At 38.5% G+C, this 15925-nt stretch overlaps 1 protein-coding gene across 1 annotated transcript in view; it reads left to right on the top strand.

The window, feature by feature from the left end:
* Positions 1 to 15925, top strand: part of LOC136863731 (coiled-coil and C2 domain-containing protein 2A) — a 569644-nt gene that overhangs the window by 357716 nt on the left and 196003 nt on the right. Inside the window, exons 20-21 of the mRNA XM_067140086.2 lie at positions 12433 to 12615; positions 12815 to 12980. Of these exons, the coding sequence (XP_066996187.2) occupies positions 12433 to 12615; positions 12815 to 12980 (349 nt within the window). The remainder of the gene's footprint in view (positions 1 to 12432; positions 12616 to 12814; positions 12981 to 15925) is intronic.

Raw genomic sequence — 15925 nt, 5'->3', positions numbered from 1 at the left:
TCTTGGAGTAACCTTGGATCGAACACTATCTTACAAGCAACATCTGCTGGGCTCTGCACAGAAACTGAAAACACGTAACATCATCATTCATAAGCTTTGTGGAACTACCTGGGGTTCTTCGGCAAGCGTTGTACGGTTTTCAGCTTTAGGCTTGGTGTATTCAAGTGCTGAGTACTGTGCTCCAGTATGGATGAACAGTCATCACTCAAGACTCATTGATACTGAATTGAATTCCACTATGTGCATAATAACTGGCACAATTCGATCTACACCAACTCATTGGCTCCCGCTTCTATCTGGAATACTGCCATCTGATTTACGCCGATCCACCGCTCTCATCAAGGAATTCAATAAAATCTTAAGGAATCCCGATCTACCTGTACATGAAGATCTACGAACTATCAACCAAAACAGATTATGTTCACGCCATCCAACTTTATGTAACGCCTTAGACATGGTTGCTAGAGGCTACAACCCAACTACAGAGTGGAAAAGACGGTGGGAAGCAGCAACGGAGATGCACCTGCACAGTATGTTCTCGAATGCCAAACTTCCAAGTGGATTCCAACTACCACGTAAAACATGGTCTGCTCTGAACAGAATAAGAACAGGCCATGACAGATGCTGAGACATGTTGTTTAAATGGAACAAGTTGCTGACACCCGCGTGTGACTGTAGAGCTGCACGAAAAACGATACATCATATTGTCAGAGAGTGTGAAACGCGGGCATACACAGGCAGCAAAGTGGATTTTCTGATGGCAACTCCAGAAGCAATACAGTGGATCAATGATCTTGACATTCAGTTGTAAGGAGCCTTTTCTTGTTCATTGTTTTCTCGTTATGTAAATATGTATATAATTTATTTCTGAACTCAACTTGATTGTATGGGCCATATGCTAAATAAAAATAAATCCCTTCCTATTGTTTGCACAAACATTTCTTCCTTTCCAACTTTTGCATTGAAATCACCCCAAATCATTTTGACATCATGTTTGCTTATTGTTAAATATTTGACAGAACAGTTGAACAGCATACATCTGAGTGTTTTACTTATTTATAGCATTTTTTGATTCTGCTTGTGTATCCCATACAGAACTGGCATGTATCATATTTAACTTAGTATTTGTGTAGTATTCCATTTTCATGAAATAAATAACATACTAATAATTAATCGTACATTATCTTAACAATATGATCTTTCAAGTAATAATGTACTCGTGAGTGCTTTTGTGTTTTGTTTCTGCAAGAGGCCGGTATAATGTAAACAATGGCAAAAATAATGTATTCATGTAATAATACTGTATAATGTGTATACAACTATACTGTTGTACCATTTCCTGTCTCCAAATTGGGCTAAGCTCAGGGTAAAGCGTGCGGTTATGTTTGATAAAAAGGGCAACATGAAAATCACTAAATAATACATACTAAAAGGTATATGGACAGGAAATATGGCAACATAGCTACAGAATAAGAACGCAGGTATATGGGTAGTATGGATTTATTTATCCAAAAACATAGATATAGCTCATACTAAAATGAAAATAAAATGAAATATGAATCGACCTCAAAAATATTGGTCAAGAGAGTGACACGCACTCTAAGATAATTACAAGTTAAAATAAACTCAAGAAAAAAAAAGTTCATGTCCCGTATGTCAAAATCACAAAAAAAAGAAATTTTTGTAGAAATTATAGTACATCACATTTCATGGAAAATAGGATTCGCGCCACGTCCGCTTGTGGTGTAGACTGTTCCATTAAATTCCTTTGTCAGTTGCCCGGGGCTCGCTACTTAAAACGTCTGTTAAAATGCGCATGTAATAATCGGTATGCTAGTTGTGAGTTGGCCATGCTGTTAGGGGTGCGCGGCTGTGAGCTTGCATCTGGGAGATAGTCGGTTCGAATCCCACTGTCGGCAACCAAAAATGAAGATGGTTTTCTGTGGTTTCCCATTTTCACACCAGGCAAATGCTGGGGCTGTACCGTAATTATGGCCATGGCCGCTTCCTTCCAACTCCTAGGCCTTTCCTATCCCATCGTCACCATAAGACCTATCTGTGTTGGTGCGACGTAAAGCCACTAGCAAAAAAAAAACTTGTGAGTTGGAATATACATATTTGCAATCCGATCATTTGGATACACAAAAATAAATGCTAGTTCAGGGCTGCCCTCAATATCCCCTCCAAAATAACACAGATTCTTCGATGGGTATGGTTCCATTACGCAAATGGATCAGGGTTAAGCCTGACTTCCCTCAAGTTAGCCGAGCGGGCTAAAGATCCCCTTTATACAACGAAGACAATAATAATACAACACAATAAGACAAACACATGAAATGCAAACAAAGATATAGACAGCACAAAATAAACATGATGACCTGAAATAAAATACATATAAACACACTATTGAAGATAAAATACTCGGGAGTTGATCCCGACTTATACAGGTTCCGTGGTCTCGTGTCTCCACCAGTCACAAGTCTGACATTTCTTCCATGTGCTTGGGCGAACAGCTGTGATGCGACAACAGGCAAATAACTAGGGCGAGGGGGGGCAGTATCCCAGGAACTTAACGGACCTCTCGCCAACACACTCTCTTAATCAATGGGCTAGCAGCATATCAGCTGGCACAAAGGAAACTACCTGAACTGGGGAGCTTAACAAAATAAACAAGTCGGGACACAACTGACTTCATCTCTACGAGGAGAAAACATTCTTTTATATAACATCTTCGCATAGCCCAATGCATAATCAAGCTAATTCACAGGCTTGTTCCTTAATGTGTTCAAATCAATGCTCCCAGTCAATATATCGTGGCTTCATGCCTAACTTTCACAAATATAGCCCCTTTAATATCTCTTGGCATTTCCAGCCTCACATATAATTCATCATGGATTCGATGTCCTAACATCCCTTATACCTTCCTGCCCTGAATATCGAAGATTCTGCTCTAATTACGACGACGAATGACACATCCTGTTATGTAGATGTTTCTAACCTGTCCTTAATCATGCAACGCTGAATTGGCATGTAACCTCTTTAAGTATGACAATGACTCTATCAAACTCTATCCACAAGAAGAAAACATGGAATAAAATACACTAAAATCACAACAAAAAAAAAGCACATACCTAAAACTGTCCTATCATTACCCTTGATTCCCTTTAATTAAAATATACACAGTTGCCTTGGGGCTTGAACATGGAATTCCAGCCCTGAACGAATTTACTTTACATATAAATCAACAAATCAATGCCACTCTGGCTTACGTTAAATGAATTCACTAATTAATTAAGAATCCCAAACTAGTATACGTTTACCACAATACACATGCTTAACCTTTTCATTGCTGAGATAAATTCTCTTTTGTAAAAGCCCTGTGCTGAATTATTTTTAATGATTAACTTCAGTACATAAAAGTCAGAAATAAGATGGGAAAAACCAGAGGGTTCTTGCCTGCTTGTCATATATTTTTATACTGAATATGGAAGGTCCTAAACTGATTTTTCTAACACAAAATTAGCTATATGTTGCGCAGGAAATTCAAGGTTGTCCAACATAAAAGGCTAACAATTGAACAAAAATCGAATTAACAATTAAAAATAACAGTAAAAAGCTAAACTTACATCTTTCAGTGGCTACAGGTGGTCCTAGCTGTCCACTTCCAAGCTCCGATATATAACTAAACTGAAGACAATAACTTCAGGGATGTCTAAAATGAGTAAAAATGTATCTAAATTTTACGGTAAAATATTATTCAAGATAAAACCCTGAGAATGCATTAAAAATTCCTATACATCTTGGTTTGATATCAAAATAAAAAATGGTCCAGACCAGTTAATCAAGGGTTGTACAAAACTGGTAATTCCAAAACTGTGGGTAAGCTACATTTTTTCAAATCGCCATGTCTTCTTTGGAAGTGTTCATTCGCACGAAACAAGTTCATCTCCTTCAGTACCTTACTAGGGTATGGTAGTTTCTGAAGCAGGGGTGTACACAGAGTCCAACATCTCATTTTTCACACATATATCTACTTTCTTTCCTCTTTTTCTCATCAAGCGTGGTGTTTGAACACACATGGCAGTACCTGGCAGGAAATCTCTTCTTTGGGGTGGGTGGTACAAGGGAAGGAAAATGTCTCTCTGTCAGTCTAAGCGGTTTGTCCCCGGCTGAAGGGCGTCCTCTTTTGCTTGTAGGTCGGGGTAAATGGAATTTCTAGAAAATCTCTCATAGAAGTTTGAGCTGAAAATCGGCAAGTGAAATGTTTTCTCCTGTTTGCATATTAAAGAGTGTTTGACAGTTCAAAACTGTAATATCTAGCAGGTGGAAGTAGAATTTCCTGTACCATTTCAGGAACTTCCGGACACATTCTATGGACTTAATCATCATATCGACTCTGTCAACTGATCCCATGTTCTTATTGTACTGAAGAATACAGTACACTGTGGCTTTAGTTTAGGTTGCTTTGTCTTCCTGTCTACTTTCCCTGTCAATTCCATTGCATCTGTATGCAGCGTAGTCAGCATACACACTTCCTTATGGTCCATCCATCTCATGACCATCATATTCTCTGTGCATTTTGTTTCAGTTTGCCCCAGTCGTAGTTTCTTTGTAAATTTAAGCATTCCCTTACGGTTCCTTCGTACTGTTTCGCATGTGTTTATTTTATTCTTATGGAGGTAGTCGTACAGTAGTGGGCTCGAATACAGAGTATGCCCTTTATTCGTATACTTCTCCATCAAAGTTTTGACTACTGCACCAGATACACCCATTTCGCATTCTGGTAAAATTTCTGTTGCTGCCCCCGTGTACACAATAAAATCTAACACATACCCAGTTTCACAATCACAAATAACAAATATTTTTATCCCAAACCGGTGCCTCTTAGAGGGTGTAAACTGGATGAAAGGGAGCCTACCCTTGAATAGCGTCAAACTTTAATCTATACACACGTTCTGAAATGGACTAAAAACTTCACTGAACTTTCTTCTGAGATGGTCAACAATTAGTCTTATCTTGTACAGTCTGTCACCTTCAAGTTGAGTATTATTGTCACAGAAGTGAATCACATGGAGAAGTAATAAGTACCTATCCCTTGGCATATAATCTGAAAACTGAGGGGTGGCTATGAGCGGATCAGTAGACCAGTACTCCGTGATATTCAGCTTCTTCATTCGAACCATTAGCATTGTCACTGCAAAAAATATATATAACTCTTCAGGAGTAGTGTCTCTCCACTGTTGTAAACGTGATTTTGAACTCGGTGGTGTTTTCTCCAACACAAACTTGTAATATTTATTTGTTTCATTAGCTATTTCTTTCATAAGAACTTGTGTAAAAAATAACTGAAAAATGTCCAAAGCTGTTGTTTCATTCTGTAAGAGACCTAGAGTAATACCACTGTTTGCATCATCAAAATCGTGCACAACTGGAGTAAACACATTATCCTGCCGTTTGAACATAGGAGATCTGGTACGTCTTTTCTTTATCATGCTTTGCACAAGTGATTGGACAACTTCTGTACTTTCATTATAATCGGTGTCATCACTATCGTCATTATTCTCGAAATCACTAAAATCGGAATATTCATCTTCCGATTCCAATGTGGATAGCACTCTTACAACCTCAATTCGGTAAGATCACGCGCTTTACTGGCGGTTGACATACTGTAGCTTACTCATCCCTGATGCGGGCCTCACTGCTAGCTTGCACGCCAGACATACCGCAGAGCAGCTTGTAAAGCAGAGTGTCGTATTTATCTCAATAACTTATGAAAGAATCAACAGATTGTCATTTTGTAAGCTCCTATCTACTGCAGACAGATGCATGTATCCGCCCATGGAGTTTGAATGACTTTTTATGTCAACATTGGGAGTATTGCGTTGATAAAGTCAGAAGAATGTCACGCTTGCAATATTACGGGCGCAGCAGAGCAGCGGTCACACTCCGTGCTCATAATATTGCAAGCGCAGGAATGTAAAGGTTAAAAGATAAAGGAACTTAACTTCACAGCTACTGCCACCAGCGACAAATCACATGACCACTAAGTCATGCTAATTCAGCCCCTCATCACTGCACAGAATATGGGCTGAATAATCTTCATCTCGACTTCTGGCGCTACCATCGATGCAGTCTTCTTGAGGTTGGAGTCGTCTGGAATGATGATGAACATCAGGATATCAGCTGCACCGCTTTGCGTGCACGTACACTAGATATCGTCCTTAATGATAGACTGTGATTTGCTTCAGTCTGTGTACAAATTTTAGTTTGAGTTGCACGTCATTAAATTAAGGGACCCTTCCCGGCTGATATTAGTCCTTCTCAGGGGTAAAGGTAGACATACGCAATGCACCCAACAGATCGCGATTCGTGAATGCGTATTAACAGCTTGTGCATCTGGTTAGCAATATAGTTTATTCGTGAGTGCACTCAATGTCATTTGACACTAGTCTAAATGACTCATGAAAGCAAAGTACTTGGTGAAAAGTTTCATATCATCTGCCAGGCCGCACTTGGCTTATCTCTACATTTCATTAGTTAATAGAGAACTCATGGTCTCTCTTTACTGAAAGTTTCACAGTAATAATAATAACAATTTTTATGCTCGGCATTCAGCTAAGTTCAAATAACATGCATGAAGAAAATATTTGGCAAGTCCGCGCACCACGACGGTTAGTTCACACAACGACTGCGTGTATAACAAATGAGAGCTTACGACTGAGTGCTCGGAGAAATTTTGAATGAGCCCACTACCCCCACCATAGTAGTTTAAATAGCCTTCCAGCGAGACCGTTGGGCTAGGTGATTCCCCATCAAACACTGGCCTCGGGCTAGTAATGGCTGTTAGAGACTCAACGAACTTTTATTTTATAGCACATAGCTTTTTTATAACAAGTACAGACTGTAATTCGTTCCTGATACATGATAATTTAGTTACCAATATCTGATGTATTTGGACTTGTGGAATTAAGCTTAATAGCGGAAATATCCATTAAAATTCCAATGATCACATCCCTGGTATCTCAAAGTTTGCCAGCCTGAAACAACTGTCAAGTGGTTCCCCGAGTTCAAATAACATCCCCTCCAGCTTGTATCGGTTAGATTTAAAATCTACAGTGGGGTCTGCATAACAGAATACATAGCCAACGGCTCGATTTAAACTTGAAAAGTCTGTTTGTACTGAATACAAGCGGGGTCCACTAGGCATATATCACAGCCTTCCAACGTTCATGCCTTTGTCTCCAACTACTCCCTAATATAATAAATGTAATTATGCCACAGTGCTCCATTAAATATATTGAGGCATATCATGATATGGCTTACTATTAAAATTACAAAAATATTCAATCAAAAAAGTTCTGTGCGTAAATGAGTTAAGAGACCTCTCATTCTCATGTTCTTTTTGTGTTCAGCTATTATTCTGCTTTTGACATGTCTTGAGTCTGTCACTGTTTTGTTAACCACCCTTTGTCAGGGCTGTAGATGATGTTCGAACCCACTCAAACACAAAACTAACAGCTACATTGCCCAAAACATGCAGCTAACTTGCTTAGCAATTATGAAAAGATAATTCTAATCTTGCATGTGACATTGCCTCATTGTCATTCAGAGTTCCTAATATTGGTGACTTCATAAGTCTTACAACATAAAGCTTCCACAGGACTTCTAATTATTGTTTTCAATTAAGAGAAATGTGAGGAGATCTTACATTTACAGGCATAAAATTCTCTTTTGATATCAATCTATCTAGGTTTCTATCGAAAGATGCAGAATTATTCTATATAATTCATGGCCAGAGGGATCATTTACAATATATATTTCGTGCTACATATCACAGTAGCCACAAAACTTTGGCACATCTGAAAAATGCTTTACTTATTTGCAAAGTTAAGCACCAGTAATGTAAAAGATTTCAAAATATTGTTCCACTTATTCATTCATGTGATATTTAATACAAAAATGGGGAGAAGTGATAGGGTGTTTGAATGAGTGAAGAAAAATCAAATTCAGTATGTAAATACAGTGAATGGAAATGTTCCACAAATTTTGAATAACTGTGCATCCACATTTTTTTTAAATAGTGTGGTTATTTTACCAGACATTAACAACAAAACCTACAAAAGCACTTTCAGACTAATAGATGTTGAAATACTGTCTTAGTAAAGCAATTCATGACAGCTGTGCATGTATCAGTTGTGGTTCACAAACTGTGACATTTGATGATAAAGACAGGATTGGCATTGTTAGTACAATTGTTTATCTTATCAGTAGTACCATTATAAATTTGGTTTTGCTTAATATAAAGCAGCAAGACAAAGACCCTTTTATACCTTCAGATGTCTGACTATCTCACTGTCACCACTGATCTGCATTTAGGGCAGTCGCCCAGGTGGCAGATTCCCTATCTGTTGTTTTCCTAGCCTTTTCTTAAATGATCGCAAAGAAATTGGAAAATTATTGAACATTTCCCTTGGTAAGTTATTCCAAGTCCGCCTCTGTGGTGTAGTGGTTAGCGTGATTAGCTGCCACCCCCGGAGGCCCGGGTTCGATTCCCGGCTCTGCCACGAAATTTGAAAAGTGGTACGAGGGCTGGAACGGGGTCCACTCAGCCTCGGGAGGTCAACTGAGTAGAGGTGGGTTCGATTCCCACCTCAGCCATCCTGGAAGTGGTTTTCCGTAGTTTCCCCACTTCTCCTCCAGGCGAATGCCGGGATGGTACCTAACTTAAAGCCACGGCCGCTTCCTTCCCTCTTCCTTGCCTATCCCTTCCAATCTTCCCATCCTTCCAAAAGGCCCCTGTTCAGCATAGCAGGTGAGGCCGCCTGGGCGAGGTACTGGTCATACTCCCCAGTTGTATCCCCCGACCAAGAGTCTGAAGCTCCAGGACACTGCCCTTGAGGCGGTAGAGGTGGGATCCCTCACTACGTCCGAGGGAAAAACCGAACCTGGAGGGTAAACAGATGATGATGATGATGAAGTTATTCCAATCCCTAACTCCCCTTCCTATAAACGAATATTTGCCCCAATTTGTCCTCTTGAATTCCAACTTTATCTTCATATTGTGATCTTTCCTACTTTTAAAGACACCACTCAAACTTATTCGTTTACTGATGTCATCCCACGCCATCTCTCCACTGACAGCTCTGAACATACCACTTAATCGAGCAGCTCATCTCCTTTCTCCCAAGTCTTCCCAGCCCAAGCCTTGCAACATTTTTGTAACGCTACTCTTTTGTTGGAAATCACCCAGAACAAATCGAGCTGCTTTTCTTTGGATTTTTTCCAGTTCTTCAATCAAGTAATTCTGGTGAGGGTCCCATACACTGGAACCATACTCTAGTTGGGGTCTTACCAGAGACTTATATGCCCTCTCCTTCACATCCTTACTACAACCCCTAAATACCCTCATAACCATGTGCAGAGATCTGTACCCTTTATTAACAATCATATTTATGTGATTACCCCTAAGAAGGTCTTTTCTTATATTAACACCTAGGTACCGTACTTACAATGATCCCCAAAAGGAACTTTCACCCCATCAACGCAGTAATTAAAACTGAGAGGACTTTTCATATTTGTGAAACTCACAACCTGACTTTTAACCCCGTTTATCATCATACCATTGCCCACCGTCCATCTCACAACACTATTGAGGTCACCCTGCAGCCACTCACAATCTTTTAACTTATTTATAACTCTGTACAGAATAACATCATCTGCAAACTGCCTTATCTCTGATTCCACTTCTTTACACATATCATTGATATATGTAAGAAAACATAAAGGTCCAATAATACTGCCTTGAGGAATTCCCCTCTTAATTATTACAGGGTCAGATAAAGCTTCGCCTACTCTAATTCTCCGAGTTCTATTTTCTAGAAATATAGCCACCCATTCAGTCACTCTTTTTTCTAGTCCAATAGCACTCATTTTTGCCGAAGCTACTCAGGCTTAATAACACCTTTGTGATAGTCACTTTCTTTTTAAAATCTGATAACTACCTATGTAGCTTATACAGAAAGGAAGGCATTCATAAATACAGTACTGCAGTATGTATATTGACTCCCTTTAGACATTGCCAAGCCCTTTCAAGATAATAAGATTATGTTGATGCATGATTATATGTATTTAACTTGTTGATCACAATCCAATGCCCGGCACATTAGTGAAGTACCCATATGTTGCTTGTAAGAAATGTTTATTTTGGACATCCCACATTTGTTTTCCAGTTGCATGGTTGAGTTCTGTAGTGATTTTTAATGTATGTAAATATGGGAAGGATTATTGGTAAAGTATTTAAAAGAGTGAAGAAAAATCAGATTCAGTGTTCCTCTTCTACTCTGTCTACAGGAAGCACACAAGTCAAGCCCACTTATTTTGATTTTTAATAGCCAGAATTACAGCCTCAAGTGATAGCACTTTTATCCCAGTAAGAAACAAGTTTTAAGAACATAAATACAAGTGAACCTGAGTGCTCACAAATATTAACTGCCACATACGATCAATGTTACTTTACTCACTGCGATGTTTTAATGACTCAACACATGTTATTTTCGCTCAAGTGCTCATTTTATCTTAATAAGTGTGATTTTGTGATTTTTTAAATGTTATAAGCCATTTTACGTAGTATTTTTAAGCTTAGCCTTAAGTCATTTCTACCTCTTCAAATTTAACTTTCGCCAGGCGAGTTGGCCGTGCAGTTAGGAGCGCGCAGCTGTGAGCTCGCATCCGGGAGATGGTGGGTTCAAACTCCACTGTCGGCAGCCCTGAAGATGGTTTTCCGTGGTTTCCCATTTTCACACCAGGCAAATGCTGGGGCTGTACCTTAATTAAGGCCATGGCCGCTTCCTTCCCATTCCTAGGCCTTTCCTGTCCCATCGTCACCATAAGACATATCTGTGTCGGTGCGACGTAAGGCAACTCGCAAAAAATTTAACTTTTATGTTAAGGATAGCACGGCTGATGATGCCTACATCATAGGCGAAACATGTCCCAATATTCCAGCATGTAATGTCATTTTTTATTTCTAATAAATAAAAAAATGTATTGAATAGATGGATACTTCTTTCATAAGCTTATATGTAGTTCAGTACGGACCCCAGTATGAAGTTCTTGCTAAGTTGTGCATGTGCTGGTCGTGATTCACAATCTGTGACATTTGATGATGGTAAAGAGAGGATTGGCATTGTAAGCACTCTACATATAGTTAAAACTTTCTCATATCTTATAGTTTTTCACATTTATGGTGCACTTTCTCAAAACCTACTGTATGTAAAGCAATGAAACTTCACAGTGCTATTGAGAATGGAAATCTACATAATTCTGTGCAACAGAATTATCAATTAATGATTTAGTGTAGAAATTAGGATATCAGTATAAACATTATAAAACTGATTTTAAAAAATAAATTTATTTCTTTAATGAAGTAATTTAAAAGATATGAAAATTCTGCTCCACAAGATTTTAAACATGACAAAACACTCAGAAAAATACCCAGGAATTCTGTAGAAAACTCCTTAAAATCTTGAAGATGTGTAAAATTTTGATTTGAAATTTATAAAAAAATATCAAAATTATCTTTTAAAAATTCACCACAGTATCACACACAGTGTTGAAAATGTTTCAGCTAAATACATTTAGAAGTATAATGTTATCAGCTTGGTCCTATTACCTATGTCCCCCTTTAACTTGTTGAGGATCACGACTTGTGAAGTCCGGTGTACTGTGTATCCGTTTCTTGAATCCAAGGAATTTGAAACTGATTGACCTTTGTAGTTCTTGTTGTTGTTGTTGCCAACTATACCTTAAAGTATAGCGTTGCATTACCAAACATATTTAATTTTAATGAACTCTCTTCAGATTTAATATTTATAACAACACCTAGTAAGTGTCCCCTCCATAATTTAGCTTTCCTTTTAGAACACCAACATAATTTGTTAGCAGCAGTCATTGCGTCCTGAGAGGCATAAGCAGTGAGCAAGTTAGTACCAATAATTTGATCGTCAATATTGGACAAATTGTCAATTTTAGGAATTTCATCCCGAAACACACTCATATAAATGTTTAAACATGCTTCACCTTTGTCACGTAAGTTGTAAACACATATGTTCAGCCTCCAACCTAGTTATACACCAGATTCTTCTGGCTTATACAACACAAATGCATGATAGCCGTTACTGTCAGCTTTTTGTGATGCATATGGAAAGAGTGTCTGCATACTAGTGCCACAATTTACTATACACACTCACAAAGACATTTAGCTGAGAGAAAGTAAATCCTAGACATGAATAATAAGTGAATGAGAGTTTGATTAGAAGTTCTTATGCATTAGAGTAGCATGTTGAAGTACAACTCATTTGGTGACTGCTGATTAAAATATTTTGTTATCTTCAACATTTTCACTTTGAGAACTGTTTTCTTTATTTCTTTTAGATTGAAGGTACTTTCAAGCTATACAGTCCACCTGTACTGCTAGGGTATCAACGAGAGCCGTTACACCGACAATTCCTTGCACCTCTAACTGATGGGCAGTCCTTTGCATCACATCGGGATGCAACCTTTCTGACACTCTTCATCACAGTGTTACCAGCACTTAATCCTCCTGAGCCTTTCAAGGTAAATGTGCTTTTGATATTTCAAATTTCAAGGATTTATTCAAGTTAAATACCTTAACTTCAGCTATGAGGTAGATTTATTATATCATGACATCCATGAAAGTGTATTTTTGAAATGTGTTCTTGTGAACTCTCATTTATTTCTCAGTTATGAATTTGTAAATGTAGTTGTTTCTTTAACAGCCTATATTACTCCGTAGGAACAACTAGAAAGCACTGAACCGGAGTACATACAAGAACACTTAAAGTTGTGGGAAGCTCGGGTGCTTTCATTATTTCCACACCGGACACCCAAAACAATGGTCATCAATGTGAGGGGCAAGTCCATGTGTGTGACTCGCTTCTTTCGTCCTCTAGCCCCACCAGGTACCAGTACCATTACCTAGTATTTGTTGGTAAGAGTCATTGTGCCTTCTTTAGACTTTCATCATCTTGTTATAAACATTGCTGTTGTTTTGGACTAGAAATTTCTGCACTTGTATTCAACAGGGTGAACATATTGAGTTTTGTGTGTACACGGCTGGGGCAGCATTGGCCGCCTAGCCTATGCTCGCAGCCGGACGACAACAACACAAGTCTGTACTTGACTACTGTATACCAAACTACAACTTCAGTACCAGAGTCCTGGATGAATTATTACCCCCTAAAAAGAAAATCACTTATAAGGACATGTACTCACCACTGTCCCTCAGTGAGATTTTGAAAGTGCTTTTCTTCATTTTCCAAACATTTCTAGCATCGACTAGAAGTTTACCACCACACTTAATTTTTGCAACAAAATTGAATTTATTTCTTGATGGATGGTCATCCTTTTCAGTTCCTCTTACATGTGTGGATGTGTCCTGTACACTTTATCCTTCTTGAACCCCAGACCTAAATGTCAGGAGATTAGATTTATTGGGGAAGCAGGCAGGGTTTTAACTTATGTAACGTTGTGACAGTTTGCACAGAGCCACAGAAAATACCCTTTTACTAAGAAAAATGCCAGAGAGATTTTCTTGGGGTATCTTCTAGACTATGCCCAAAGTCATTGAGAACTATTTCTGTGAGCATCGTGCAACGACGTCTTCGATTCTTATCTCGAACCCTCCCCATTTGGTGAAATTTGTTGTTATGAATCACAGTACACCTTTGAGCTCGATCATTAAGGAATTCTTCTTGAAATAATCTCCTTACAGGATGAGCCAATTCTGTATGCAAAAACAAATCATGAATAAACACTCGTGGAATAGTATAATTAGGCCTGTTATTACCCATAGCTTTCTTAGCACACATCCATGCATGTGCAGTTTCAGCAGCTCTTTAGCTCAGACTGATAACATGCTCACCACAAAGCTCGGGATTCCCAACTTGCCGACCATGGCCTTGTTTACACCGTAGCTGGACCGGACTCATTGCGCACTTGGGAAGCTCATTCTCTGCTTGATCAGTACATTTTCTCTGGGGATGAATGATCACATTATTTTACCCCTTGAAACATCAATCACTACTTTTTCTCTTAAATATGATTTCCTTTTCATATATTAATATGAAATAAATCATATAATATAAAATGCCTTGTTACCCATTCATGCAATCATTTTACCAGTCACATTACACAGGAAACTGAATTAAGCTGTTACAAACCGTTCTAGCTGTAAGGAAAACTACTTACAGAATTGGAAAGAGAGGTCTTTGGCATGCTTCAAAACAGGTATATTTTTAACTAAATCTAATTATAAAGAGCGCAATATGAGCAGTGGTGGTGATATTATTGTACAGTAGCAGACATACCAAATAAAACTCCAGTTATATCAAGGTTCTATCATTACCCGTCCGTCCGTCCTGTACATTATAAACTGTTATGCCTTTTAGCATTCAGTCTAGGAGCTCTTTGAATGAACTAAACACCGTAACTATCATTCCTTAGGTCTCCCTCAGCCTCTCTTACGCTTTATGGCCAAGTCCACCATTCTCCAATATAACCGATACTGGTCTATTCCCTCTTCTTGATCCCGCCACTGAAGTGGATTCATATGCAGAGCTTCATCCACCAAGTTAATTCGTAACTTAGACTATCTCCTTATTGCAAGTTCTCTCTTGCTGTTGTTCCTGTCTCTGACCCCAACTTGGCAGGTTTGATCCTGACTCAGTTCAGTGGTATTTGAGGGTGCTCAAATACTTTGGCCTCATGTCGGATGATTTACTGGCACATAAAAGAACTCCTGCGGGACTAAATTCTGGCATCCTGGTGTCCTTAAAAAGTCGTTATTGGGATGTAAAGCCAATAACATTATTATTATTATTATTATTATTATTATTATTATTATTCCCGCCTGTTTATAGCAATCATTGCACATGATGAATGTCGTACTGGATCTGTAACACCTTTCGGGATTACACAGCATCAAAAATTAAAAATAATAATAATAAACACTATTAAGAAAATGACGACTTTGAGATTAGGTCAAATAAAATTGAACCTTCACACACGATAAGTGCTGGAAAACAACATCAGAATATAAATACCAGGTTAGCCAACATGACAACTAAAGGAACGGAGATGGGAAGCGGGTGGGACCCTACCCGGGCGGTGAGGAGGTATTGCGTTGCCGGGAAAACAAATTTAACGGGGATTCTAATTAAGTACTACATTTACTGAAATGATAACAACTGGAAAATACAGCAAATTTAGAGAAATGAATAATACCAAGAGTACAAGTTTCACGGCGATAATTCTAAAATAATGTACAGAAATAATACAACCAAATATTTTTTAAAAGGACACATGTTAACAAACCACACCTACATTTTAAGGTACAAAGAAGGAAAGAAAGGGTGTTAATTATTAAAATTTTAACTCCGAGCACGGTCAGGTAGCTGCCTTCTCTAAAACACTTCAGAATAAGGAGCTCATCCTGAATGGGAGTACACTAAGATGAAATAGCTCTACTAGAGGCAAACCCGAGGGAAATTTAAAATTTATATATTTTACACAATTAAAACACAAGAGAAGGGGAATGAAATTTTACATAATTACTACAGAGTTAATAAAGCCAAAAGGAAAAGGGAATGCCACTAAAACAAAATGGGTATGACTAGCCGCAAAGGCTAAGTCATTTGAAATTTAAATTGGTGAATGGAAGAAATCACGTGCAAACTCTGGAGGGTAAACAAAATTTAAATTAAGAAACTACATTTGAAAGTTGAAACCCAAAACCTGAACTAAATATTGCTTACCTCGAATGGCCGGGAGACCCATCAGATGGACGAGACAACTTCTCACTTCGCCGGTCCAACCACAAAGACAACTGGAACAAGCTTGGCTCTGG

This window comes from Anabrus simplex, chromosome 2 (genome assembly GCF_040414725.1).
Source record: "Anabrus simplex isolate iqAnaSimp1 chromosome 2, ASM4041472v1, whole genome shotgun sequence".
Lineage (NCBI taxonomy): Eukaryota > Metazoa > Arthropoda > Insecta > Orthoptera > Tettigoniidae > Anabrus > Anabrus simplex.
This window is presented reverse-complemented; position numbering and strand designations above follow the sequence as displayed.